Raw genomic sequence first — 25,384 nt, 5'->3', positions numbered from 1 at the left:
CTGACTCTAATCCCCAGGTTTCTGGCTCACCTATAACATCTCCACCATTACCCTCCCCTCAAACCCTTCCGGTTACCCTGTCCAGAGAGACTGGGAGAGGTGTCTCTGTGATCACTGGACAACTGGAACATCAATGGACACACACCAATCATAGTTTGACAATGCAGGAGAATGCCATTCGCAAACTCAGTGAATGTGTGGAGGCTCATCAGACAGATGTGCAGCGGAGGTTGGATTACCTTCCCGGTCAAATGGAGGAAAACCAACAACAAATTGTTCAGAGACAGAAATATTTACAAGATTCTCTGAAGCAGGATATTCAAGGAAAACTGCACCGGTTCAAAACACAAATGGAAACTAACCATCATCAAGTCATACTCTTTCTTGAGGACGAACAAAAACGGAGAGCAGAGGAGTCAGCCTCTGTTGTGAAGGGAGTGTGTTCTTATCTGAAGGAAGTTATGGAGGACATGAAGAACTCTCTTACAGGGGAACTACGATTTTTGATTGAACAGACTCAAATGGACACCGTTAATGAGATGGAAAAAGCACAGAAGGCCACAGACCTTCAACTGGAAGGGCTGCACCAGGAGGTAATGCAGTGCTTTTCCCTTCTGGACAAATCTTCTGCACCGCCCTCAGGTTTTACCTCTGCCACTGGCTTGGCCAGTAAGGTAATAGGAACAGGTAGTACTACAAAAACCCCTCTGAAGATACTGTTAAACAACAGAACTCCCGCTGCCACTGTCATGCCTCCTCTAGAGCGCTCCCTCCCTATCAAACTACTTTTCCCCACTTTTGGCAGCCCAGAAGATGATGTTGATCCACTGTTTTTCTTATCTAAGTGTAATGATTTTCTTTCTATCCGGCCCCTTACTGACTTGGAGGTTCTGGCCACCCTCCGCAGTGTTCTCCATGGTACAGCAAGAGACTGGTGGGAGATAGCCCGTGAACATGTGTCAACCTGGGAGGAGTTTCAAAAAATATTCCTCTTAGCCTTCCTCTCAGAGGACTATGGGGATGAACTGGCGGAACGTGTTCGTAACAGAGTCCAGGGTGAAGCAGAGCCAATACGGGACTTTGCCTTCTCCTATCGAGTTCTATGTAGAAGATGGAAGGCTGACATTACTGAGCAGGAGATGGTCAAACTCCTTCTTAAGAACATGGTTCCCCGCCTTGCTAGTCAACTTCGAGAACGTGTGCAAAATGTGGATGATCTGGTGCGGCTTGGGACTCAGTTTGAGAAGGACTGGAAGCGCCACCTCCAAACTAAAAACCCGGTTCCCTCATCCCAGTATACCAATAACTCTCCTGGGGCTAAACCGTCTCAGATATTTGTACCCAAGATCCAGGACAAAAGTCCAGTTATGTGTTGGAGGTGTAAAGTCCAACATCCTCCAGATTCTTGCCCGCTCTATGTCCAGCGTCAGGATTCAGGAAAAGGTCGGAAAGGACCGAAGACTGAAAGTCTAGACAGGCGTGGTGGCTTGCATACAATTGGGTCAGCCTTAATGCCCACCATGAAGCCTTTAGACAGCACAGCTAGCGGTCTTATTCCTATTCCGCAACAACTATTGGTTCCTCTGACTGTTAGGAACTGGAGAGGGAAGGCCATAATCGACACAGGGGCATCTTACACCCTGATGCAAGAGGCCCTGTGGCAGAACATGGCATTACCTCATGAGGAGCTACGAACATGGGAGGAGGGACCATTGTACTTGGCCAATGGAGAACCTACCACTCCCTTGGGCTGGATTAGTATAATAATACAACTGCATGGTGAGACTATTAACCTTCCTGTGGCAATTCTTGCAGATTCAAGCCTTGCATTTGCTGTAGTCCTTGGCCTAGACTTCCTGTTCTTCAGTGGACTGACCATCTCGATGTCCGAACCCTCCTATCGGCTGCACTCTGACTATTCTCAGCCTCATCCATTTCAACCTGGTAATGCACTGATTTCAGGTTGGAGCCTGCTACATTATGCAGAGTCCGGACAAGGTCAAGTCAGAGACAGAGAAAATATAAAGAGACAAAGACAAAAACATGTTCCACCAGTGAAGTCTGAGAACCCAACTATCACCCTGATTACCGCCGTACCCCCCCTTCTATCCGAGAGCAAAAGCAAACCTGATGCTGATTTCTACATCAAACAAGCGGTGGAACAGGCATGTGTGTCGGATGATGAAAGGTGGCAGCTATCCCAGATGTTGGACGTGAACAGTGAGGTCTGTACTCTTACACTCGGCCGTACAACCGTCTTCAAACATAAAATCTATACCCGGCATGAGGTCCCTATTAAGCAGCGTCCCTACAGGCTGTCCCCCGCCAAACTGGCCATTCTCAATGAACAGCTCAAAAGCATGTTGGAGAATGGAATTGTGGAACCTTCTTTTTCCGGATGGGCTTCTCCGGTTGTCCTGATTCCTAAGAAAGATGGTGGATATCGATTCTGTGTGGACTACAGGAAGCCGAATGCCATAACAGAAAGTGATGCCTACCCTCTACCAAACATAAATGACATACTGGAATCTCTGGCAGGAGCATCCATCTTTAGTAATCTGGATCTGAACAGTGGCTATTGGCAGGTGTCAATGGATCCCGCTAGTCAGGACAAGACTGCCTTTGTCACCCCTGCTGGTTTGTACTCCTTCAAAGTCATGCCTTTTGGTTTGAAGAATGCTCCAGCAACCTTCCAAAGATTGATGGAGACTGTCCTGGGAGATCTGAGGGGTAGAAATTGTCTTGTGTATCTGGATGACATCATAATCTACTCCTCCTCTGTTGCGGATCATCTGCAAGACATTCAGTCCGTCTTCGACAGACTAAAGGCTGCAGGTTTGACCTTGAACTTGAAGAAGTGTCGTTTCTGTCTGCCAGAACTCAAGTTCCTTGGTCATGTGGTTAATGCTGAAGGTATCCATGCAGATCCAGCCAAAGTTGCAGCCGTGCAGGAATTCCCAATTCCCACATCCCTCAAGGCTGTTCAGCGGTTTCTGGGTATGGCTGGATGGTACCACAGGTTTGTGCCTGACTTTTCAAAGGTAGCCGAACCCCTCAATCACCTTAAGAAGAAAGGTGTGAAATTCCAATGGACCCCTGCATGCCAAGGTGCATTTGAAGCACTCAAAAACAGTCTAATTACTCCTCCAGTGCTTGGACATCCTAACCTGAATGCTCATTTCATTGTGTACACGGATGCAAGTCAAACAGGACTTGGAGCAGTCTTGGCTCAACAAACAGGACTTGGAACAGAAGAAGTTCTTGCCTATGCAAGTCGCACCCTTAATTCAGCCGAGAGGAATTATTCAACGACTGAAAGGGAATGCCTCGCTGTGGTCTGGGCTTTGGAGAAATGGAGCTACTACTTGGAGGCAAAGAACTTCACCGTTGTCACAGACCACGCTGCTCTGCAGTGGGTTCTGGCATCAGGCAAGACCAACAGCCGTCTTATTCGCTGGTCTATCAGACTGCAGAAGTTTGACTTCATCATTGAGTATCGCAAAGGAAAACTGAACGTTGTACCAGATGCCCTTTCTCGGATTACAGAGACTGCCAATGTTTGTCCTCCCTTGTGCAGTACCTATACTACCGCTAAATGTCTGGATGATTCCTTTCCTCTGGATGATGAGAGTGTATGGAGAGCACAGCAGAAGGATGCTGCCATCATGGCGATCCACAAGAGTCTGTCTGAAGAAGACTCCAAGAGTCGCTTCAATGATAAATATAGCATAATTCAGGATAAAGTGTATCGAAAAACTCCAAGAGGAGATGGAATACACAGCACCCATTATCGCGTCTTCATTCCCTCTACATTGTGTGACCAGATAATCCAAGCTTATCATGCCAATCCCATGAGTGGCCATCTTGGAGTTTTTAAAACTTATCGAAGACTACAAGAGGTAGTTTACTGGCCAGGCATGTGGGTTGATACCCGGAAGTTTGTACAGCAGTGTGAAGTCTGCCAGAAATACAAACCAGACATTGGCAGACCTGCCGGGAAAATGCAGCAGACCGTGGTGAACCATCCAAATGAAATGTTGGGAATTGACCTCATGGGACCTTTTCCTCCCAGCCGGGGGACACGGAATGAATTTTTATTGGTGGTAGTGGACTACTACACACACTGGGTGGAGTTGTTTCCCCTCCGCAAAGCCACTGCATCAGCCATTGCTCTAATTCTGCGAAGGGAGGTTTTTACCAGATTCGGAATTCCGGACCAAATCCTCTCTGACCGAGGTCCGCAGTTCATATCAGGAATATACAAAGAGCTCTGTACCTACTGGGGTGTAATTGCCAAGCTGACCACAGCCTACCATCCTCAGACCAACCTGACCGAGAGGGTAAACCGAACCCTGAAGGGGATGATTGCTTCATTCGTGGGGGATCAGCACACAAGGTGGGATCAGCATCTTCCAGAATTTCGCTTTGCACTGAACTCTGCCGTGCAGGAGACTTCTGGGGTCACTCCCGCCGAACTCCACCTGGGAAGACCACTAAAAGGACCGATGGACAGGGTCTTGCAAAGTTCGAATGTTTCACCTGACTGCCCAGCGTTTGATGCCGTACAACACCACCACACCTTGCTAGCCAGAGTGGAGGCCAGCAAAACCAAAGCCAAACAACGACAGCTGAGAAACTATGACAAACATAGACGAGACGTGTGTTTTCCACCCCAGTCTCGTGTCTGGGTACGTTCACATCATCTGTCAAAGGCATCTAAGAAGTTCACTGCCAAGCTAGCTTCGAGATGGAAAGGTCCATACCGTGTAGTGCAGCAGTTGGGACCAGTGAACTACTTGGTCTGTTTGGAGGACACTGGGGAAGATGTCAGGACAGTGCATGTTGTTGACCTAAAGCCCTGCTACCCTACGGCAGAAGAGCTGGATCGCAGGCAAAAGCAACACCTGCAGGACCTCTTCGTGGAGGACTCTGATGAGGAGGACTTCCCTGGTTTTGTGTAGCAGGAACATGAACCTGTCAAAGCCTGCATCCTCTCTGTTTCTACAGGCATTGTTTTTTCATGGGGGGAGGAGTGTGGCGAAATCTGCACAGAGCCTTCACCGTGCACTGCCACTTTAAGAGCGCATGAGCAGTAAGGAAGAAGAATATAAAGAGAGCTCGTTCAGCTCTTTGGGGAGGGGCTCTTTGGTGGCGCGACAGTTTGATTGTGTGTGCTGTGCTGCAGAAGTTTTGTTTGTTTTCAGCGTGTGTAGTTTATAGATTATTTAACTCAATCATCGGTGTAATCGCTCTAGGTCGTGGTTGTTTTTGTTTGGGACCACGCCCGTTATGGATCGCATGGATTAGTAGCAACATTGTTGCGAAGCGTTAACATACAAACCATCGGACAGTCAGACAGTACACCTGCACGCCTGAAGACCACAGCTAAGACCTCTCTTGTTCTCTTTCTCTTTTTCTCTTCCCTCTATCGTTCCAGTGCTTTACCCTGAAACAGACTCTCTATTTTTCCAATGCACTTCCCATTGAAGTGCATTAGAGCTGGACTATTATTGCCCTGCCTGAAGTATTTGGACATTTTAGTTAAAAGGGAGGTTGCTTGCCAATTGTGTATTGTTATGTGAACTGTATTGAGATGTACTAATGACATGTGGCCGAGAAGACTGGACATTTTTAAGGCCTTTGTTGTGTCGATGAACACCCCCCACATTCATACCCTCTGCACTCATCTACTAGAAAATAATACAGATTATTGCAAATCCTATGTTGATGACTGGGTTCGTTCTTGTATGAAGTTGCTGTTGAATTGCTCTGCCATTATTAGTATTAGTATTATTGTATGAGGTATTCTTGTTTGGGTTACCCCTGTGCTGTGATGTGGGTTTTATATGGTGTGTATTCTCTTTTCTCTCCACTGGCTATCTGGTAAACAGGCTACACTCTAGGCAGTCTCTTCTGCTGATGTGTGTGGGTCTGGTAGTGGTTCTCTCTATTCTACTCTTTTCCTTTCGGCATGGTTAATACCTGCCTGGCGCCCGAACAAAAGCTTTCTTTACCCCTCTCTAATAAATACCGCTACATGGTTGTTGGTCATTTCAGACAAATTTAAGTCAAAACTGTAACTCAGCCACTCAGGAACATTCACCGTCTTCTTGGTAAGCAACTCCAGTGTAGATTTGGCCTTGTGTTTTAGGTTATTGTCATGCTGAAAGGTGAATTCATCACCCAGTGTCTGGTGGAAAGGAGACTTAACAAGGTTTTCCTTTAGGATTTTTCCTGTTCTTATCTACATTCCATTTATCTTTTATCCTGAAAAAGTTCCCAGTCCTTAACAATTACAAGCAAACCCATAACATGATGCATTCACCGCTGTGCTTGAAAATATGGAGAGTGGTGCTCAGTAATGTGTTGTTTTGGATTTGACCCAAACATAACACTTTGTATTAAGGACAAAGGGTTAATTGCTTTGCCATATTTTTTGCAGTATTACTGTAGTGCCTTGTTGCCAACAGTATGCATGTTTTGGAATATTTTTTATTCTGTACAGGCTTTCTTCACTCTGTCAATCAGGTTAGTATTGTGGAGTAACTACTATACAATGTTGTTAATCCATCCTCAGTTTTCTCCTATCACAGCCATTCAATTCTAACTGTTTTTAAGCCAAACTTGGCCTCATTTTCCTGAGCAGTTTCCTTCCTCTCCGGCAACTGAGTTAGGAAGGACCTCTGTATCTTTGTAGTGACTGGGTGAATTATTGATACATCATTCAAAGTGTAATTAATAACTTCACCATTCTCAAAGGGATATTCAATGTTGACTGAGGGACTTACGACTGGGGTACAGAGATGAAGTAGTCATTCAAAAACCATGTTAAGCAGTATTATTGCCAACTCTGTGGCTGTGCAACCAGAGGCTCTGGGTTCGAGCCCAGGCTCTGTCGCAGCTGGCCGCGACCGGGAGGTCCATGGGGCGACGCACAATTGGCCCAGCGTCGTCCGGGTTAGGGAGGGTTTGGCCGGCAGGGATATCCTTGTCTCATCGCGCACTAGCGACTCCTGTGGCGGGACGGGCGTAGTGCACGCTGACCAGGTCGGCAGGTGTATGGTGTTTCCTCCGACACATTGGTGCGGCTGGCTTCTGGGTTGGAAGTGCGTTGTGTCAAGAAGCAGTGCGGCTAGGTTGGGTTGTGTTTCGGAGGACGCATGGTTCTCGACCTTTGCCTCTCCTGAGTCCGTATGGGAGTTGCAGCGATAAGACAAGACTGTAACTACTACTAATTGGATACCAAAAAAATTGGAGAAAAAGGAAAACATTTTTTTTTTTTTATAAAACAAAAAAGCAGTATTATTGCACACAGAGTGAGTCCATGAAACTTATTGCATGACTTTTTAGGCTTAGTTATTGACTCAAGACATTTCAGCTTTTCATTTTTTATTAATTTGTAAAAAATTTGAAAAACATAATTCCACTTTGATATTAAGAGTTATTGTGTGCAAGCCAGTGACAAAATATCTAAATGTAATACACTTTAAATTCAGGCTGTAAAACAGCACAATATGGAAAAAGTCAAGGTGTGTGAAGTGAGTACCGTCTGTATTTATCAAGGGGGAGGTGCGTCCCGGAAACTAAGTAGCAGGTCATCCACATTACCCGGCAGTTTAACTTCGTTGAATTTGGGACACTTTGCACTGAGGTGTTTAAGCAGCCACTGTGTTTGAAATGTTTTGCTTGCATGGCTGAGCGGCAGTTGAGAAAATATTCTAAATAAGTTCTGACAATTATTCAGTTTGCTTCCCAGATTTTAAAAAAGTCAGGAGGGGGAAAATCTAAATGAAATACTGAAAATATTGCATGTATTCAACCTGGGCTTTGAAACTCAGTTGCGTTGCAGTTAAGCAGCGGTTGTGACTAAATAGAAAATGACAAGAGAAACTGAGTGTTCCCTATAATACAGTGGTTAGACTAAATCTGTGCAAATGAATCTGTGGGAGGGTGACATCCACAGGGCAAAGCGGTGGTGCTGTGCTTTTATAATCCAACCTTGATAAACAATATTCATTAGCTCTCAACCATGTTCGGCTTCAGTAATCAATGAGAGTTACACGTGAAATTGATTGAAAACATGTAATTATTTATACCAGAGGGCTTCAAATCATGATGTTGTGCTGCATTGGCTGTTCTCAGAAATTCAATTATCGTGTTGTGCTGCATTGGCTGTTCTCAGATATTATAGTATCACACACTTTGACGAGCGTGTTGAGATTGAACCCACTTGTTTTCAATTATACTCGATGCTGGTTACAGTGTGGCAACTTCTATACAATGTAACCTCCTTGAGTGTGTCATTGTTTCATCAAGACATCGCTCCCTCTCCCTAATATAGGCTCAACCAGTTATTCCTCTCAGTGGTAAATATATGTCTGCAGTGCCCAACACTCACAGCTCATTGCTGCCACATTTCACAGATCTTGACAGTAACTGGATGGTAATCTCTCAGGGGAGAATTAGGTTCTTATTGGCAGTTGTGCTTGGAAAACCCATGGGGGCAATTTTCCCTAACACAGTCCAATCAATAACTTCTAATATTAAGTACTAGTCACATCAATCCTTCTGACTCCTTAGGGTGGCAGGGGTTACTGGCTGGCGGGGTTACTCCAGCAACGTGTCCATTAACTATGACATTTCAATACCAGTGGGGAGAGAGGCTGGACTATGGCAGTGACAGCCTCTCAGAAAAACCTGCACTTCATGATGGACAAGGGTCACTCACTTGGTATATTTGTACTGTACATTATATGATTGTGACATCACAAACGGGCTTTTAGGAATGTAAGTGTTTTGCTTGGTTGATATGGCAACCTTATAATGTATCAGGACACAGAGTAATGTGCAAAATACTGTACTGAGCCTACTTCTTTGATAGGATGAATTAAACCACAGTCCATCTCAAAGATTACATTTTTACCCAGAGACCACTGCCTCTGTAGTTAAGCAAAGGTAAAAATGTTGAATAACATTACTTTCACATTCGTAAGATTCATGACCGTAGAAAACGCTAAGGTAATCTCATACAGCAAATATAGCACCTGTCTTGGCATTTTCAAACAGAGCGTTCCCTTTAAAGCTGTGGTTAGTCTGTGAACATTCATTTTAATGCATCATGCAGGTTCCACACAGGTCGTGAAGCTTAACGTTTTTGTTACTTCAAAAACGTGTGGGACATTTGAATAAAACAAACTCCCTGTGGCTCAAGTTAAGTGCAGCAAGGCCTGGATTTGTATGTCCAGGACCACAACATCGTTGCTGTGTTGATTCAGTTGAAGTCAGAAGTTTACATACACTTTGGTTGGAGTCATTAAAACTCATTTTTCAACCACTCCACAAATTTCTTGTTAACAAACTATAGTTTTGGCAAGTCGGTTAGGACATCTACTTTGTGCTCCAACAATTGTTTACAGACATTATTTCACATGTAATTCACTGTATCACAATTCAAGTGGGTCAGAAGTTTATATCCACTAAGTTGACTGTGCCTTTAAACAGCTTGGAAAATTCCAGAAAATTATGTCATGGCTTTAGAAGCTTCTCATAGGTAAATTGATATAATTTGAGTCAATTGGAGGTGTACCTGTGGATGTATTTCAAGGCCTACCTTCAAACTCAGTGCCTCTTTGCTTGACATCATGGGGAAATAAAAATGAATCAGCCAAGAACTCAGAAAAATAATTGTAGACCTCCACAAGTCTGGTTCATCCTTGGGAGCCATTTCCAAACGCCTAAAGGTACCACGTTCATCTGTACAAACAATAGTACGCAAGTATAAACACCATGGGAACACGCAACCGTCATACCGCTCAGGAAGGAGACACGTTCTGTCTCCTAGAGAAAAACGTACTTTGGTGCGAAAAGTGCAAATCAATCCCAGAACAACAGTAAAGGACCTTGTGAAGATGCTGGAGGAAACTGGTACAAAAGTATCTATATCCACAGTAAAACGAGTCCTATATCGACATGACATGAAAGGGCACTCAGCAAGGAAGAAGCCACTGCTCCAAAACCGCCATAGAAAAACAGACTGTGGTTTGCAACTGCACATGGGGACAAAGATTGTAAATTTTGGAGAAATGTCCTCTGGTCTGATGAAACAAAAATAGAACTGTTTGGTCATAATGACCATCGTTATGTTTGGAGGAAAACGAGGGAGGCTTGCAAGCCGAAGAACACCATCTCAACTGTGAAGCACGGGGTGGCAGCATCATGTTGTGGGGGTGTTTTGCTGCAGGAGGGTCTGGAGCAATTCACAAAATAGATGGCATCATGAGGGAAGAAAATTATGTGGATATATTGAAGCAACATCTCAAGACATCAGTCAGGAAGTTAAAGTTTGGTTGCAAATGGGTCTTCCAAATGGACAATGACCCCAAGCATACTTCCAAAGTTGTGGCAAAATGGCTTAAGGACAACAAAGATATTTGTGGGCAGAACTGACAAAGCGTGTGCGAGCAAGGAGGCCTACAGAACTGACTCAGTTACACCAGCTCTGTAAGGAGGAACTTATTGCCCAACTTATTGCGGGAAGCTTGTGGAAGTCTACCCGATACGTTTGACCCAAGTTAAACAATTTAAAGGCAATGCTACCAAATACTAATTGAGTGTATGTAATCTTCTGACCCACTGGGAATGTGATGAAAGAAACAAAAGCTGAAATAAATAATTATCTTTACTATTATTCTGACATGTCACATTCTTAAAATAAAGTGGTGATCCTAACTGACCTAAAACAAGGAAATCTTACTACGATTAAATATCAGGAATTGTGAAAAACTGAGTTTAAATTTATTTGGCTAAGGTGTATGTAAACTTCCGGTCAATCCAAAAAGGTGATTCTGGTAGATCTAATTAATATTCATTGATAGCATTACCTCTGCATTAAAACCTATTAAAGCCAATAGTTTCCATATAATTCTACAATACCCACTACATTCTTCAATATTTGGATATTAGCCAGATTGATGTTGAATATATTCCACAGATCCTAACCCAGAAAGACTACACAGAAATAATTTGTTATTATATGTCCCCAAATACTCACAAATAGGCCTACAATATTGGAATAGTATTGTTGATGATCCAATACACACCACACCATACTCTCACAAGCCATCAAACACAAGCAACACACAACCAATAGTTATTCTATACCCTACTCTACTATATCTAGGCCTATGTACAATTGAAGTCGGAAGTTTACATACACCTTAGCCAAATACATTTAAACTCAGTTTTTCACAATTCCTGATATTTAATCCTAGTAAGATTTCCTTGTTTTAGGTCAGTTAGGATCACCACTTTATTTTAAGAATTAGAATGTCAGAATAATAGTAAAGATAATTATTTATTTCAGCTTTTATTTCTTTCATCACATTCCCAGTGGGTCAGAAGATTACATACACTCAATTAGTATTTGGTAGCATTGCCTTAAATTGTTTAACTTGGGTCAACTGTTTCAGATAGCCTTCCACAAGCTTCCCACAATAGGTTGGGTGAATTTTGGCCCATTCCTCCTGACAGAGCTGGTGTAACTGAGTCAGGTCTGTAGGCCTCCTTGCTCGCACATGGTTTTCAGTTCTGCCCACACATTTTCTATAGGATTGAGGTCAGGGCTTTGTGATGGCCACTCCAATACCTTGACTTTGTTGTCCTTAAGCCATTTTGCCACAACGTTGGAAGTATGCTTGGGGTCCTTGTCCATTTGGAAGACCCATTTGCGACCAAGCTTTGACTTCCTGACTGATGTCCTGAGATGTTGCTTCAATATATCCACATCATTTTCCTTCCTCATGTAGCAATCTATTTTGTGAAGTGCACCAGTCCCTCCTGCAGCAATGCACCCCCATGACATTATGCTGCCACCCCCATGCTTCAAGGTTGGGATAGTGTTCTTCGGCTTACAAGCCTCCCCCTTTTTCTCCAAACATAACGATGGTCATTATGGCCAAACAGTTCTATTTTTGTTTCATCAGACCAGAGGACATTTCTCCAAAAAGTACAATCTTTGTCCCCATGTGCAGATGCAACCCGTAGTCTGGCTTTTTTATGGTGGTTTTGGAGCAGTGGCTTCTTCCATGCTGAGCGGCCTTTCAGGTTATGTCAATATAGGACTCTTTTTACTGTGGATATAGATACTTTTGTACCTGTTTCCTCCAGCATCTTCACAAGGTCCTTTGCTGTTGTTCTGGGATTGATTCGCACTTTGCGCACCGAAATACATTCAACTCTAGGAGACAGAACGCGTCTCCTTCCTGAGCGTTATGACGGCTGTGTGTTCCCATGGTGTTTATACTTGCGTACTATTGTTTGTACAGATGAACGTGGTACCTTCAGGCATTTGGAAATTGCTCCCAAGGATGAACCAGACTTGTGGAGGTCTACAATTTTTTTTCGGAGGTCTTGGCCGATTTCTTTTGATTTTCCCTTTGATGTCAAGCAAAGAGGCAATGAGTGTGAAGGTAGGCCTTGAAATACATCCACAGGTACACCTCCAATTGACTCAAATGATGTCAATTAGCCTATCAGAAGCTTCTAAAGCCATGACATAATTTTCTGGAATTTTCCAACCTGTTTAAAGGCACAGTCAACTTAGTAGATGTAAGCTTCTGATCCACTGGAATTGTGATAGTGAATTATAAGTGGAATAATCTGTCTGTAAACAATTGTTTGAAAAATTACTTGTCTCATGCACAAGGTAGATGTCCTAATCAACTTGCCAAAACAATAGTTTGTTAACAAGAAATTTGTGCAGTGGTTGAAAAATACGTTTTAATGACGCCAACATATGTGTATGTAAACTTCCGACTTTAACTGTACTTCTACAGAAATTTGAAGAATAGTCTTAGACTCTTCACTATCCTCCTCCTTTCTGCTAACTAACTCTCAGGATCTAAATTTTGCCTCTGTATGGATAAGTTGAAAGAAAAGTCCGCTCTCTCTCTCTCTCTCTCTCTATTCAGCAAAGAGGGTAAAGCAGTATAAAACACTGGAGCAGGTGTCAAGATATTGACAAGATATATAACTCCATGTGTAGTAAGTAAGTCTTACTCATCCTTTAATCTTTTAATTAGGTTTTATGGTGAGGGGTAGGGCAGAGTGTGCTTATTTTAGAATGTTACAGACTATTTTCAAGATCAAAGGCTATAGCTGTATTGTATATGCCACTGCATGTCTACCTCTGACATGTGTTGGGATCCATGCTTGTATGTGCTGCTTGAGAGTCTATTTTTAAACTGCTTTGATGACTTAGTAAAAGAAAACACAATTTAAAAAAAAGGTTTCCTTTCTACTAGTTCAAATAGCAATCTATTCTCTTGCTCTCCATCTGCTTCGAGACCGTTCTCTCCATCAGTCAAAAGAAAAATGACTAACACAAGAGCCAAGCCGCAGAGCACTGAAACATAACTGTGCATGGCAATGATAAAGGCTACAGTAATACAACAAAGATAATAAATCCCATTTGTAATAGGTATACATGAGCTATAGATACGACCTAAAACAGATCTATGAACTAGAATTCTGATAGACCAATATCCTTATTCAAACCATTATTCTAAAACGTCCTATTTAGCTTCTAAGCTTCATAAAAGATTAGAGAGAAAATAAATGATTGAATTTAGGCCTAATAGCCTCATGTAGAAAAATATTGCTATTAAAAAGGCTTAAACAGACTCGATGTAAAAGTCGGTGGAGTTGAAACGGAGTAGTGAAATGGATAATATTATTCAATAATATTGCTGATTTGGTTATGTTCTATATCAATGCTAGGTCTAATAATGCGACATCAGCAGTTAGTAACACAGTATAGAGTGTTCCATGAACAGTAAAGAAGGCCGTTGTAAGGGCGGTGCTTTTCAGTCATAGTAGTAATAGCATTTGTAGTGTGCTCATATCTAGAGCCCATAAGAGAATCATTTAGTTTCTCAGTCTCACAGTGGCTCAGTCTCTTGAAAGTCACGCCCGATTAACAGTGCACGGAGAAAAAGACGATAGGAGGGTGGAAAAGGGGGAGAGCGTACGTTCAAAGTCTAAATGATAGTGAGAGTCGGAGGATGCACATGAGAGAGGGAACGAGTATTGAGAGAGAGATGAGCTGAACGCATTGCAAAGAGGAAAATATGAAAAATATGATAATGGCTCTGGTTGATAATAGCTGTTTATGGGCCATTATTTACTGTTTCTGTATTCATATACGTAGCGAGCCCAATCTCAGCCGGACTTCAGGGAATAACAAATGTATTCTTCATCTTATCACGCATTACAAAACACAGACACACATAGGCCTACATACAAAATCTGCACACAATCTACACACAAACAAGCACTCACAGATGGGCACACCCTTTTGCGTCAAAATCTCATTCAACAAATCCTTTAATTGCTTGATCAATATCCGTAGAGCCATGCAAATTAAGCCAGTAGTCAATAGCAGCCAGGTCAGGTTGAATAACCAAGTAAAGCTCACACACTGACGCAGTCCATCAATCAAAAAACGCACCACGCTAAAATCCTGTGCCCCTTTCCACCACAAGGCCTGCAGGTCTCACCCTGCACCACCTCCACATTGATATGTTTATGCTGGAGATTGCAGTTTTATGGGACACCAAAAATGTGTAAACTTGGAGATGTTGTAGAATTTGAGATGATGTTGTTGACTCATTTTCACAGACGAGCAGAAGAATATCAACACGAGACAAACTCTCATGCATGCAGTATCCCCAATGTGTAAACTACAGTGTGTGACTAACACACACACACACACACACACACACACACACACACACACACACACACACACACACACACACACACACACACACACACACACACACAGGGATGAGTGGGTAGTTGCTGTAAGACAATAGTAGTCTAAAAAAGGTCCATCACTGTGTCCTACCTTGTGTATTGGCAGCCAAAATGTCATCCCTGCTTCTCAGAAGTAGCATGATGGTGTGGCCTGGGACTCCTCTCTCCCTCTCATAGCCTCAGACTGAGGGAGGGTGAACTGAGATGCACACACATGGAAAAAGACAAGAAAGAGATGATTCACAATAGCCTAATCAAAAACTTCAAAACGGCTCTGTCATTGAACGATAACACAGGAACCTGTTACATCTACAAACCAAGTAGCATTGAAGTATGTATTACATTATGACAGTTCATTTACATTTTGATGGCTATGATGATACTGTGCATGCAGGCCTGAATATCCAAAGAGCGTGTGTAAATGGAAGGAAAAAGACTCAACACATCAATAAGGTATGAGACACATCAGATAATATGAGCCATATTTTTGGTCTTGGATTTTATTTCATACTACATTGATCTCTTGATAGAATTGTGTACATAGGCCTCTGAGATAGGCTAGCTCTTGAGAACCCAAGGATGGCCTAAGGGGGCTTATAGCTTCCCACTCTTGGGTTCTCAACTGAAGGTACAGACCACAGCAGGGTCCATGTTAATAACTACAATCCCGATGCTCTGTTTTAACGTTCGTAAACGTTAATAATCCTCACTTGCGATACATTTTTGGAAACATAAAGCCCTCTATTCTCAAATCAAAAATACCTTCACAAATGCAAAATGTACACTTACTGTACACTGTTTAAAGTGGTTTTAACACAGCTGCAGTCAACAGTCATTTTCAGTTACAACACTATTCTGACGCCCTTTTTCCGTTACACACAGGTGTTCGGAGACCCTTCGATAGCTAATTAAAACAGGTGGTCTGTCTAATTAAAACAGGTGGCCTCTGTCTTCCGTAAACAAGGGCTGTAACATGGAAATATGGCTGCTCTAACCCTATATATTTAAAAATTTTATTCATTTAGCAGACGCTCCTATATGCCGAGATTTGCAGAAGCCATCAAGGTTAAGTGCCTTGCTCAAAGGGCACATTGACAGATTTCTCACCTAGTGGGCTCAGGGATTTGAACCAGCAACCTTTGGGTTACTGGCCCAACGCTTTAAACCACAAGGCTATCTGCCGCCCCTGTAAAGGTGTGTAGTAACTATTTTTTTATGTATTATTATTCTTTCTCACGGATGTGAAAGTTAAGTTCTACATTTTTCCAAAACCGTATGGCAAGCGAGGCATAGTGACGTTCAGACAAAGCTTCAGAACAGTGTCGGAGCCTTTGTCTTGGACGGCAGACAGGTTTATGGACAGACGGTATACAGTGCCTTCAGAAAGTATTAACAACACCTGACTTTTTTCACATTTTATTGTGTTACAAAGTGGGATTAAAATGGATTTAATTGTAATTGTTTATCAATGATCTACACAAAATACTGTAGTTATAGTGGAGAAAAAGTTCCAACATTTATAAAAAAAAAACATGTATGAAACATAAAATATGTAATATATTTTGATTAGATAAGTATTCAATCCATGATAGAATCCCCTTTGTCAGCAATTATAGATGTGAGTCTGAGTAAATCTGCCTGTCCCTATTCGTTGTGCTTAGGGTCATTGTCCTTCGCCCCAGTCTGAGGTCCTGAGTGCTCTGGAGCAGGTTTTCATCAAGGACCTCTCTGTACTTTGCTCCGGTAATCTATCCCTTGATCCTGACTAGTGTCCCAGTCCCTGCCGCTGTAAAACATCCCCACAGCATGATGCTGCCACCATACTTCATCGCAGGGTTGGTGCCAGGTTTCCTCCAGACGTGACGCTAGGCATTCAGGCCAAAGAGTTCAATCTTGGTTTCATTAGACCAGAGAATCTCATTTCTCATGGTCTGAGATTCCTTTAAGTGCCTTTTGGCAAACACCAAGCGGGCTGCCATGTGCCTTTAACTGAGGAGTGGCTTCTGTCTGGCCACTCTACCATAAAGGCCTGATTGGTGGAGTGCTGCAGAGATGATTGTCATTTTCAATGGCTGTTAGAAGTTGCTGGATATTGGAGGGAATTGGAACATGCTGTCGTACACATTGATCCAGAGCATCCCACACATGCTCAATGGATGGCATGTCTGGTATGCAGGCCATTTTCAGCTTCCGGGAATTGTGTACAGATTCTTGCCACCCTGTTCACAACGCTGATATCAGCAAACCGCTCACCCACACAACGCCATTTGCCCGGTTCAGGTGAAACCGGGATTCAGCCATCCATCCAGTGTGCCAGTGACCATTGACGGAGAGCATTTGCCCCTGAACTCGGTTACGACCGCGAACTGCAGTCAGGTCAAGACCCTGGTGAGGATGACAAGCACGCAGATGAGCTTCCCTGAGATGGTTTCTGACAGTTTGTGCAGAAATTTTTCGGTTGTGCAAACCCACAGTTTCATCAGCTGTCTGGATGACTGGTCTCAGACAATCCCACAGGTGAAGAGGCCGGATGTGGAGGTCCTTGGCTGGTGTGGTTAAACGTGGTCTGCGAATGTGAGGCCGTTTGCACGTACTGCCAAATTCTCCAAAACGACGTTGGAGGCGGCTTTATGGTAGAGAAATTAACATTCAATTCCCTAGCAACAGCTCTGGTGGACATTTCTGAAGTCAGCATAGCAATTGCAAGCTCCCTCAAAACGTGAGACATCTTTGGCATTGTGTTGTGTGTCAAAACTGCACACTTTAATGTGGCCTTTAATTGTCCGCAGCACAAGGCACACACAGAATCTCTAGTGACACAGCTAGCACTGCGATGCAGTGCTTTAGACCACTGCGTCACTCGGGAGGCCCGACTGAGGGACCTTAGAGATAATTGTATGTGTAGGGTACAGAGATAAGATACTCATTCAAAAAGAATACTATTATTGAACGCAGAGTGAGTCCATGAAACCTATTATGTAACTTGTCAAGCACATTTTCACTCCTGAACTTATTTAGGCTTGCCATAACAAAAGGTACTTATTGACGCAAGACATGTCAGCTTTTCATTTGAAATTCATTTGTAAACAATACGAAAAACATAATTCCACTTTGACATTATGAGGTATTGTATGCAGGCCAGTGCCAAAATAATCTAAATTTAATCAATTTTAAATGCAGGCTGTAACACAACAAAATGTGTGAAAAGTCAAGGGGTGTGTACTTTCTGAAGGCACTGTACATTTAACATGACCGTTTATGAACGGGCTAGAGATAGGCCTACAGTATTTTTACCATTATGAAAAAGGAATCTATTAAATGGATGGGGTGGAGTCAATGGCTTACTAGGCTACTGCTACAAATGTTCATGTCATGTGTCAAAACAAGGTTATTTTAAGCATCTAGGCCTTAGTGGTAACATTACAAAATAATACTGAGTAGGCTACCCCCCCCCCCCCTCCCCAAACAATATATAAAATATTATACATAACAGCCTTATTCTAAAATCCATGAAATAAAAAAAAAATGTCCTCATCATTCTACACACAATACCCCATAATGACAAAGCGAAAACAGTTTTTTTTTTTTTTTTTCGATTTTTAAATTTTTTATAAATACCTTATTTGGTAAGTATTCAGAACCTTTGCTCAAATTGAGCTCAGGTGCATCCTGTTTCCATTGATCATCCTTGAGATGTTTCTACAACTTGATTGGTGTCACACCCTGACCTTAGTATTATTTTTTTCCTTGTTATTATGGTTAGGTCAGGGTGTGACATGGGTCATGTATGTGTTTTTTGTCTTGTCTATGGGGTTTTGTATGTTTATGGGGCTGTTTCCTTTCTAGGTAGATTGTATGTCTATGGTTGTCTAGATTGGTTCTCAATTAGAGGCGCTGTCTATTGTTGTCTCTGATTGGGAACCATATTTAGGCAGCCATATTATGTGGGTACTTTGTGGGTGATTGTCTATGTCTATGTTAGTTGCTTGTGTCAGCACAGTTCTTATTATAGCTTCACAGTCGTTATTCGTTATTTGTTTTGTATTCAGTGTTCAGTGCTTTCTTTTAATTAAACATCATAATGAACACATACCACGCTGCATTTTGGTCCGCTTCTTACGACGATCGTGACAGAATCACCCACCACAACAGGACCAAGCAGCGTGGTGACAGGCAGCGGCAGCAGGATCCGCGTAATCAGGACTTATGGACTTGGGAGCGAGATCTGGACGAGGTCACTACTTGGGAGGAGATAGACAGGTGGGCGGCCGACGCAGGGAGAGTGCCGGAGCCCGCCTTGGATTCTCTGGAGCAGTGTGAGGAGGGATACCGGCGAATGGAGCCAGCACAGCACAGCGGTAGGAAGCCCGAGAGGCAGCTCCAAAAATGTATTTGAGGGGGGCACACGGGGAGTGTGGCTAAGGCAGGTAGGAGTCCTGCGCCAGCTTCCCGTGCTTACCGGAATGAGAGAGGGCGTTGTACTGGTCAGGCACCGTGTTATGCGGTGGAGCGCACAGTGTCCCCAGTACGCATGCTTAGCCCGGTGCGGTACATTCCAGCTCCTCGTATCGGCCGGGCTAGGTTGAGCATCGAGCCAGGTGCCATGAAGCCGGCGCTACGCATCTGGTCTCCAGTGCGTCTCCTTGGGCCGGCATACATGGCACCAGCCTTACGCATGGTGTCCCCGGTTCGCCTGCACAGCCCAGTGCGTGCTATTCCACCTTGCCGCACTGGGCGGGCTACGGGGAGCATTCAACCAGGTAAGGTTGGGCAGGCTCGGTGCTCGAGACCTCCAGTACGCCTTCTCGGGCCGGTCTATCCGGTGCCATCTCCACGCACCAGCCCTCCGGTGGCAGCCCCTCGCACCAGGCTTCCTGTGCGCGTCCAGAGCCCAGTACTCCCTGTTCCTCCTCCTTGCACCAGTACTACCAGTGCCGGCACCACACACCAGGCCTACAGTGCGCCTCATCTGTTCAGCGCCGCCAGAGCCTTCCTCCTGTCCTGAGCCGCCAGAGTCTCCAATCTGTTCTGAGCCGCCAGAGCCGCCAGTCTGTTCTGAGCCGCCAAAGTCTCCCGTCTGTTCTGAGCCGCCAGAGCCGCCAGTCTGTTCTGAGCCGCCAGAGACGCCAGTCTGCAAGGAGCCGCCAGAGCCGGCAGTCTGCAAGGAGCCGCCAGTCTGCAAGGAGCCGGCAGAGCCGCCAGTCTGCCAGGATCCGCCAGAGCCTCCAGTCAGCCAGGATCCGCCAGAGCCGCCAGTCAGCCAGGATCCGCCAGAGCCGCCAGTCAGCCAGGATCCGCCAGAGCCACCAGTCAGCCAGGATCCGCCAGAGCCGCCAGTCAGCCAGGATCTGCCAGAGCCCCCAGTCAGCCAGGATCCGCCAGAGTCGTCAGCCAGTCCGGAGCTGCCCCTCAGTCCGGAGCTGCCCCTTAGTCCAGAGCTGCCCCTCAGTCCAGTGGGGCCCTTTAGTAGGGTTGCCAGTCCTAGGTTGGTGGCGAGGGTCGTCGTTCCCAGGAGGCCACAAAAGCGGATTAAGACTATGATGGAGTGGGGTCCACGTCCAGCGCCGCCACCATAGACAGACGCCCACCCAGACGCTCCCCTATAGGTTTAGGTGTGCGGCCGGGAGTCCGCACCTTTGAAGGTGGGTACTGTCACACCCTGACCTTAGTATTCTTTGTTTTCCTTGTTATTGTGGTTAGGTCAGGGTGTGACATGGGTGATGTATGTGTTTTTTGTCTTGTCTAGGGGTTTTGTATGTTTATGGGGATGTTTCCTTTCTAGGTAAATTGTATGTCTATGGTTGCCTAGATTGGTTCTCAATTAGAGGCAGCTGTCTATCGTTGTCTCTGGTTGGGAACCATATTTAGGCAGCCATATTCTGTGGGTACTTTGTGGGTGATTGTCTATGTCATTGTTAGTTGCTTGTGTCAGCACAGTTCTTATTATAGCTTCACGGTCGTTATTCGTTTATTGTTTTGTATTCAGTGTTCAGTGCTTTCTTTAATTAAAACATCATAATGAACACATACCATGGTGCATTTTGGTCCGCTTCTTACGACGATCATGACAATTGGAGACCACCTGTGGTAAATTAAATTGATTGGACATGATTTGGAAAGGCACACACCTCCCACTGTTGACAAAGCATGTCAGAGCAAAAACCAAGCCTTGAGGTCGAAGGAATTGTCTGTAGAGTTCTGAGACAGGATTGTGTTGAGGCACAGATCTGAGGAAGGGTACCAAAACATGTCTGCAGAATTGAAGGTACCCAAGAACACAGTGGCCTCCATCATTCTTAAATGGAAGACGTTTTGAACCACCAAGACTCTTCCAAAAACTGAGCCATCGGGGGAGAAGGGCCTTGGTCAAGGAGGTGACCAAGAACCTGATGGTCACTCTAACAGAGCTCTAGAGTTCCTCTGTGGAGATGGGAGAAACTTCCAGAAGGACAACCATCTTTTCAGACGGAAGCCGGAAGCCACTCCTCAGTAAAAGGCACATGGCAGCCCGCTTGGTGTTTGCCAAAAGGCACTTAAAGACTCTCAGACCATGAGAAACCAGATTCTCTGATCTGATGAAACCAAGATTGAACTATTTGGACTGAATGCCAAGCGTCACGTCTGGAGGAAACCTGGCACCATCCCTATGGTGAAGCATGGTGGTGGCAGCATCATACTGCGGGAATGTTTTTATGCGGCAGGGACTGGGAGACTAGTCAGGATCGAGGGAAAGATTAACGGAGCAAAGTACAGTGAGATCCTTGATGAAAACCTGCTCAAGAGCTCTGACAACCTCAGACTGGAGCAAAGGTTCACCTTCCAACAGGACAACGACCCTAAGCACACAGCCAAGACAACGCAGGAGTGTCTTCGGGACAAGTCTCTGAATGTTCTTGAGTGGCCCAGCCAGAGCCCAGACTTGAACCCGATCAATAATCTCTGTAGAGACCTAAAAATAGCTGTGCAGCGAGGATCTGCAGAGAAGAATGGGAGAAACTCCCCAAATACATGTGTGCCAAGCTTGTAGCGTCATACCCAAGAAGTCTTGAGGGTGTAATCACTGGTTTTTCAACAAAGTACTGAGTAAATACATTTTTGAATAAGGCTGTAACGTAACAAAATGTGGAAAAGGTCAAGGGGTCTGAATACTTTCCGAAGGCACAATATGTGGTATAAAATATTACAGAGTATTACCCTGGTTGCAATGGTTAGACAAGAACCTTTCCAAATGTACCATGCCCTTCTGAAGTTTTGAATGTACTGCTCTCCTGTTCTTTTTATGTGTAATTGGCTCGGATTTCAAGTTTAGTTTACCTCCCTCCTGTCCGGCCTACACTATAGCTTTTTCAGTGTTAAATTGAGAATATTAATCGACACATATTGGCCTCGACGCCTCATGAGATGGGGCGTTTATTAACGAATTTGGCAGGGCATGAATGGTGTGGAGAGATTCAAAATGAACCTTCCCTTGATTTATCTCCTCGCTAAATCCTAATCCTTTCTATCAGTTGATTGAGAATGTGGTTGGATTTTCGCGCCTCAAAACAGTTTCAGGGAAAACGGCACGAGCGCTAAATCCTCGTTGGGTCACAGTGTAAAGCGATGTTCAATGTAATTGCTCTCCAAAGCTCGACTTTTCTTTTTTGACCCCTTTTCTGCAATGCCGTATTTGTTGCTATAGAGTTTCCATCTGACTGCAGCGGATCTGTTATTGATGAACAAGGAATAGGGAGGATGGGATAGGTTAGGAACACATTGTAAATGGATGTGCAACCACACACATGGTGAATTTGGCAATAGACTTCAGAGGTCCTAAATGTGATTCATGGGAACTTCGAGATAGGCATGTGCTTTCTTGCTGGGTCAGACAGACAGTGAATGAGAGCTTCCATTAGAACACTAGGCTCTTTATACCTAGTGTAGGTCCAAAATCCAGCAAGCACTCTGATTGGTGCTTGCACACAACCACACCTGAAGCTTCTCTAAACTGACGAGGCCAACAAGTGATGCTGTTTCCCTTCAGTACAAGCAATTATGTATTTTACCCAAACATACTGTATGTACTAAATTGTCTCCCTTTCCCCTTAGTACAGTAGGAGTGTAATGAATAACTTCTATTAATCCTAATTATACCCATGCATATCTCAAAATACCCTACAAGCAATTTCTCAATGAATGAAAGTGGATTTGTCTGTTCAAGGGCATGTTGCATAGGCCATACTTTAGATAAATAAATGATTAATTAAATATGCTGATAAATAATGAACTATGTCTCTAGGGCAACAGATTGTAAGTTCTATATTTAATAAATTGATAGGCCTCACACCGACACATGCTGTACACCACATAATCACAGACATACACTTAACACATAAACCAAGAGGGTGACCCTAAATGGAAACGTCAGAGAAAAATAGAGAAAGCTACCATCTAGCCACTATTTCTACCCATTAATACACACAAAATGGCATAAATGCTGAACACATTTTCCTGTAGTTATATCCTCCCTTACGTCGTTGTGTCAATACGACTCTTCTTAATCAGCTATGATTAATTATTAAACATACTTTTTTATAGCAGATCATGACCCATATTCTCCAGTCTTGGAGTGAATAAACTACCAATAAATAGTCTCCTCGCCCCATATACTGTAGCTCCCTCCAATCACCAGGTGAGTAAGCCCAGTGTCTGATCCACAGATGCATTCAGTGGGTTGAATGAGAGGGAAACTGACAGATTACTCTAAATTTGAGATGGTTTCATAATCTTAGGGAAGAAGTAGGCCTAAAACATGGGTTAGGCCCTGTCTGTTAGACAGCATAGCGAGTGACAAAGATTAGGGGTGGTTGAATGGAGATTCTGAATGTTCACAGCCCCTGCTGTCTCCTGGTCTTGCTATTGAGTCAGCAATGGCTGCAGCACGCAAAGCATGAAACGTAGAAGATGCAGGACAACGTTGTATTTTTGATGGTGGAGATCATATGCAAACTTCTATGTTTTAGGATGAAACTCCAGCATATTTAAATGGTTACTTAGGTTAAACAATTTCAGAACGCATCCTGAATAATTCACGTCCAGTGGTCCTGCAGTGCCAAATGGCATTTTAGAATATGTCCATTTATGGAAATAATGATATGCCATTTAGTAGACACTTATCTAATGCGACTTGAAACATTTTACATACGAGTGGTCTCAGGGATCCTACTCACAGTCCTGGCGTTGCAAGCCCGATGCTCTACCAACTGAGCTACAGAGGACCTGAATAGATTCAGGATATGCACAGACCACAGAAAGTCAACGCATGATGTGAAACTGAAGCCCAAGAGGATCAGTCCAACCATTTAAGGTACAACCACAATCTAAGGGATGGGTGGGCCCATACAAACACATAAAACGTTAACATACAGTGGGGAGAACAAGTATTTGATACACTGCCGATTTTGCAGGTTTTCCTACTTACAAAGCATGTAGAGGTCGTAATTTTTATCATAGGTACACTTCAAAAATTCAGAAAATCACATTGTATGATTTTTAAGTAATTCATTTGCATTTTATTGCATGACATAAGTATTTGATACATCAGAAAAGCAGAACCTAATATTTGGTACAGAAACCTACAGAGATCATATGTTTCCTGTAGTTCTTGACCAGGTTTGCACACACTGCAGCAGGGATTTTGGCCCACTCCTCCATACAGACCTTCTCCAGATCCTTCAGGTTTCGGGGCTGTCACTGGGCAATACAGACTTTCAGCTCCCTCCAAAGATCTTCTATTGGGTTCAGGTCTGGAGACTGGCTAGGCCACTCCAGGACCTTGAGATGCTTCTTACGGAGGGCTTCTTAAAGAAAAACTAACAGGTCTGTGAGAGCCGGAATTCTTATTGGTTGGTAGGTGATCAAATACTTGTCATGCAATAAAATGCTAATTAATTACTTTAAAATCATACCAATGTGATTTTCTGGATTTTTGTTTTAGATTCCGTCTCTCACAGTTGAAGTGTACCTATGATAAAAATTACACACCTCTACATGCTTTGTAAGTAGGAAAACCTGCAAAATTGGCAGTGTAACAAAATATTTGTTCTCCCCACTGTATACTGTAACACTAGTAAAAACCATTGTATTAAATTCTCAGTTTAATGATAATTCAACTTTCTACCCATTGTTGTTGTTGTTTTTTCCTTTTAGGAGACCCACTCGAACCTTGTGGTTGAGCCCATAGTTACACATTGGCCAACCATCTAGCCTCATTGCAATGTTACTGACAGGTATGACAGACTACATGGGCTTAAGGGCCAATCTGCAGGTAGACTCTTAGTCACATGTAGGGTCAAAATAGAGCGCACCATGGATAATGACAAGCATTGCAAGACCAAGTCCCGGGTGGATTTGACGCGTATGGAGCTGTAACCTTGACCAATTCTCAGCACACAGTATAAATCCAAACCCTGTCAGCCAAATGATAGGAAAGTGAATTAGAGAAAAGGGGTCAAACACACAGGACATATGATGGATAGACAGGCGGGTGTGTTGCAGCAGACACACGGAGCTGAGGCTCTCAACTCAAAGC

The 25,384-nt window shown here is 43.8% G+C and overlaps 1 protein-coding gene across 3 annotated transcripts in view; it reads right to left on the bottom strand.

Annotated features, from left to right (window-relative positions):
• The window catches only part of LOC110485181 (glutamate receptor ionotropic, NMDA 2B), a 139,610-nt gene that overhangs the window by 110,929 nt on the left and 3,297 nt on the right, over nucleotides 1–25,384 (bottom strand). For all 3 annotated transcript variants that reach the window (XM_036941137.1, XM_036941139.1, XM_036941138.1), the window contains exon 2: nucleotides 14,906–15,013. In XM_036941137.1, the coding sequence (XP_036797032.1) occupies nucleotides 14,906–14,932 (27 nt within the window). In that variant the 5' untranslated portion in view covers nucleotides 14,933–15,013. The remainder of the gene's footprint in view (nucleotides 1–14,905; nucleotides 15,014–25,384) is intronic.

The sequence above is a fragment of the Oncorhynchus mykiss genome, chromosome 13 (genome assembly GCF_013265735.2).
Source record: "Oncorhynchus mykiss isolate Arlee chromosome 13, USDA_OmykA_1.1, whole genome shotgun sequence".
Classification (NCBI taxonomy): domain Eukaryota; kingdom Metazoa; phylum Chordata; class Actinopteri; order Salmoniformes; family Salmonidae; genus Oncorhynchus; species Oncorhynchus mykiss.
This window is presented reverse-complemented; position numbering and strand designations above follow the sequence as displayed.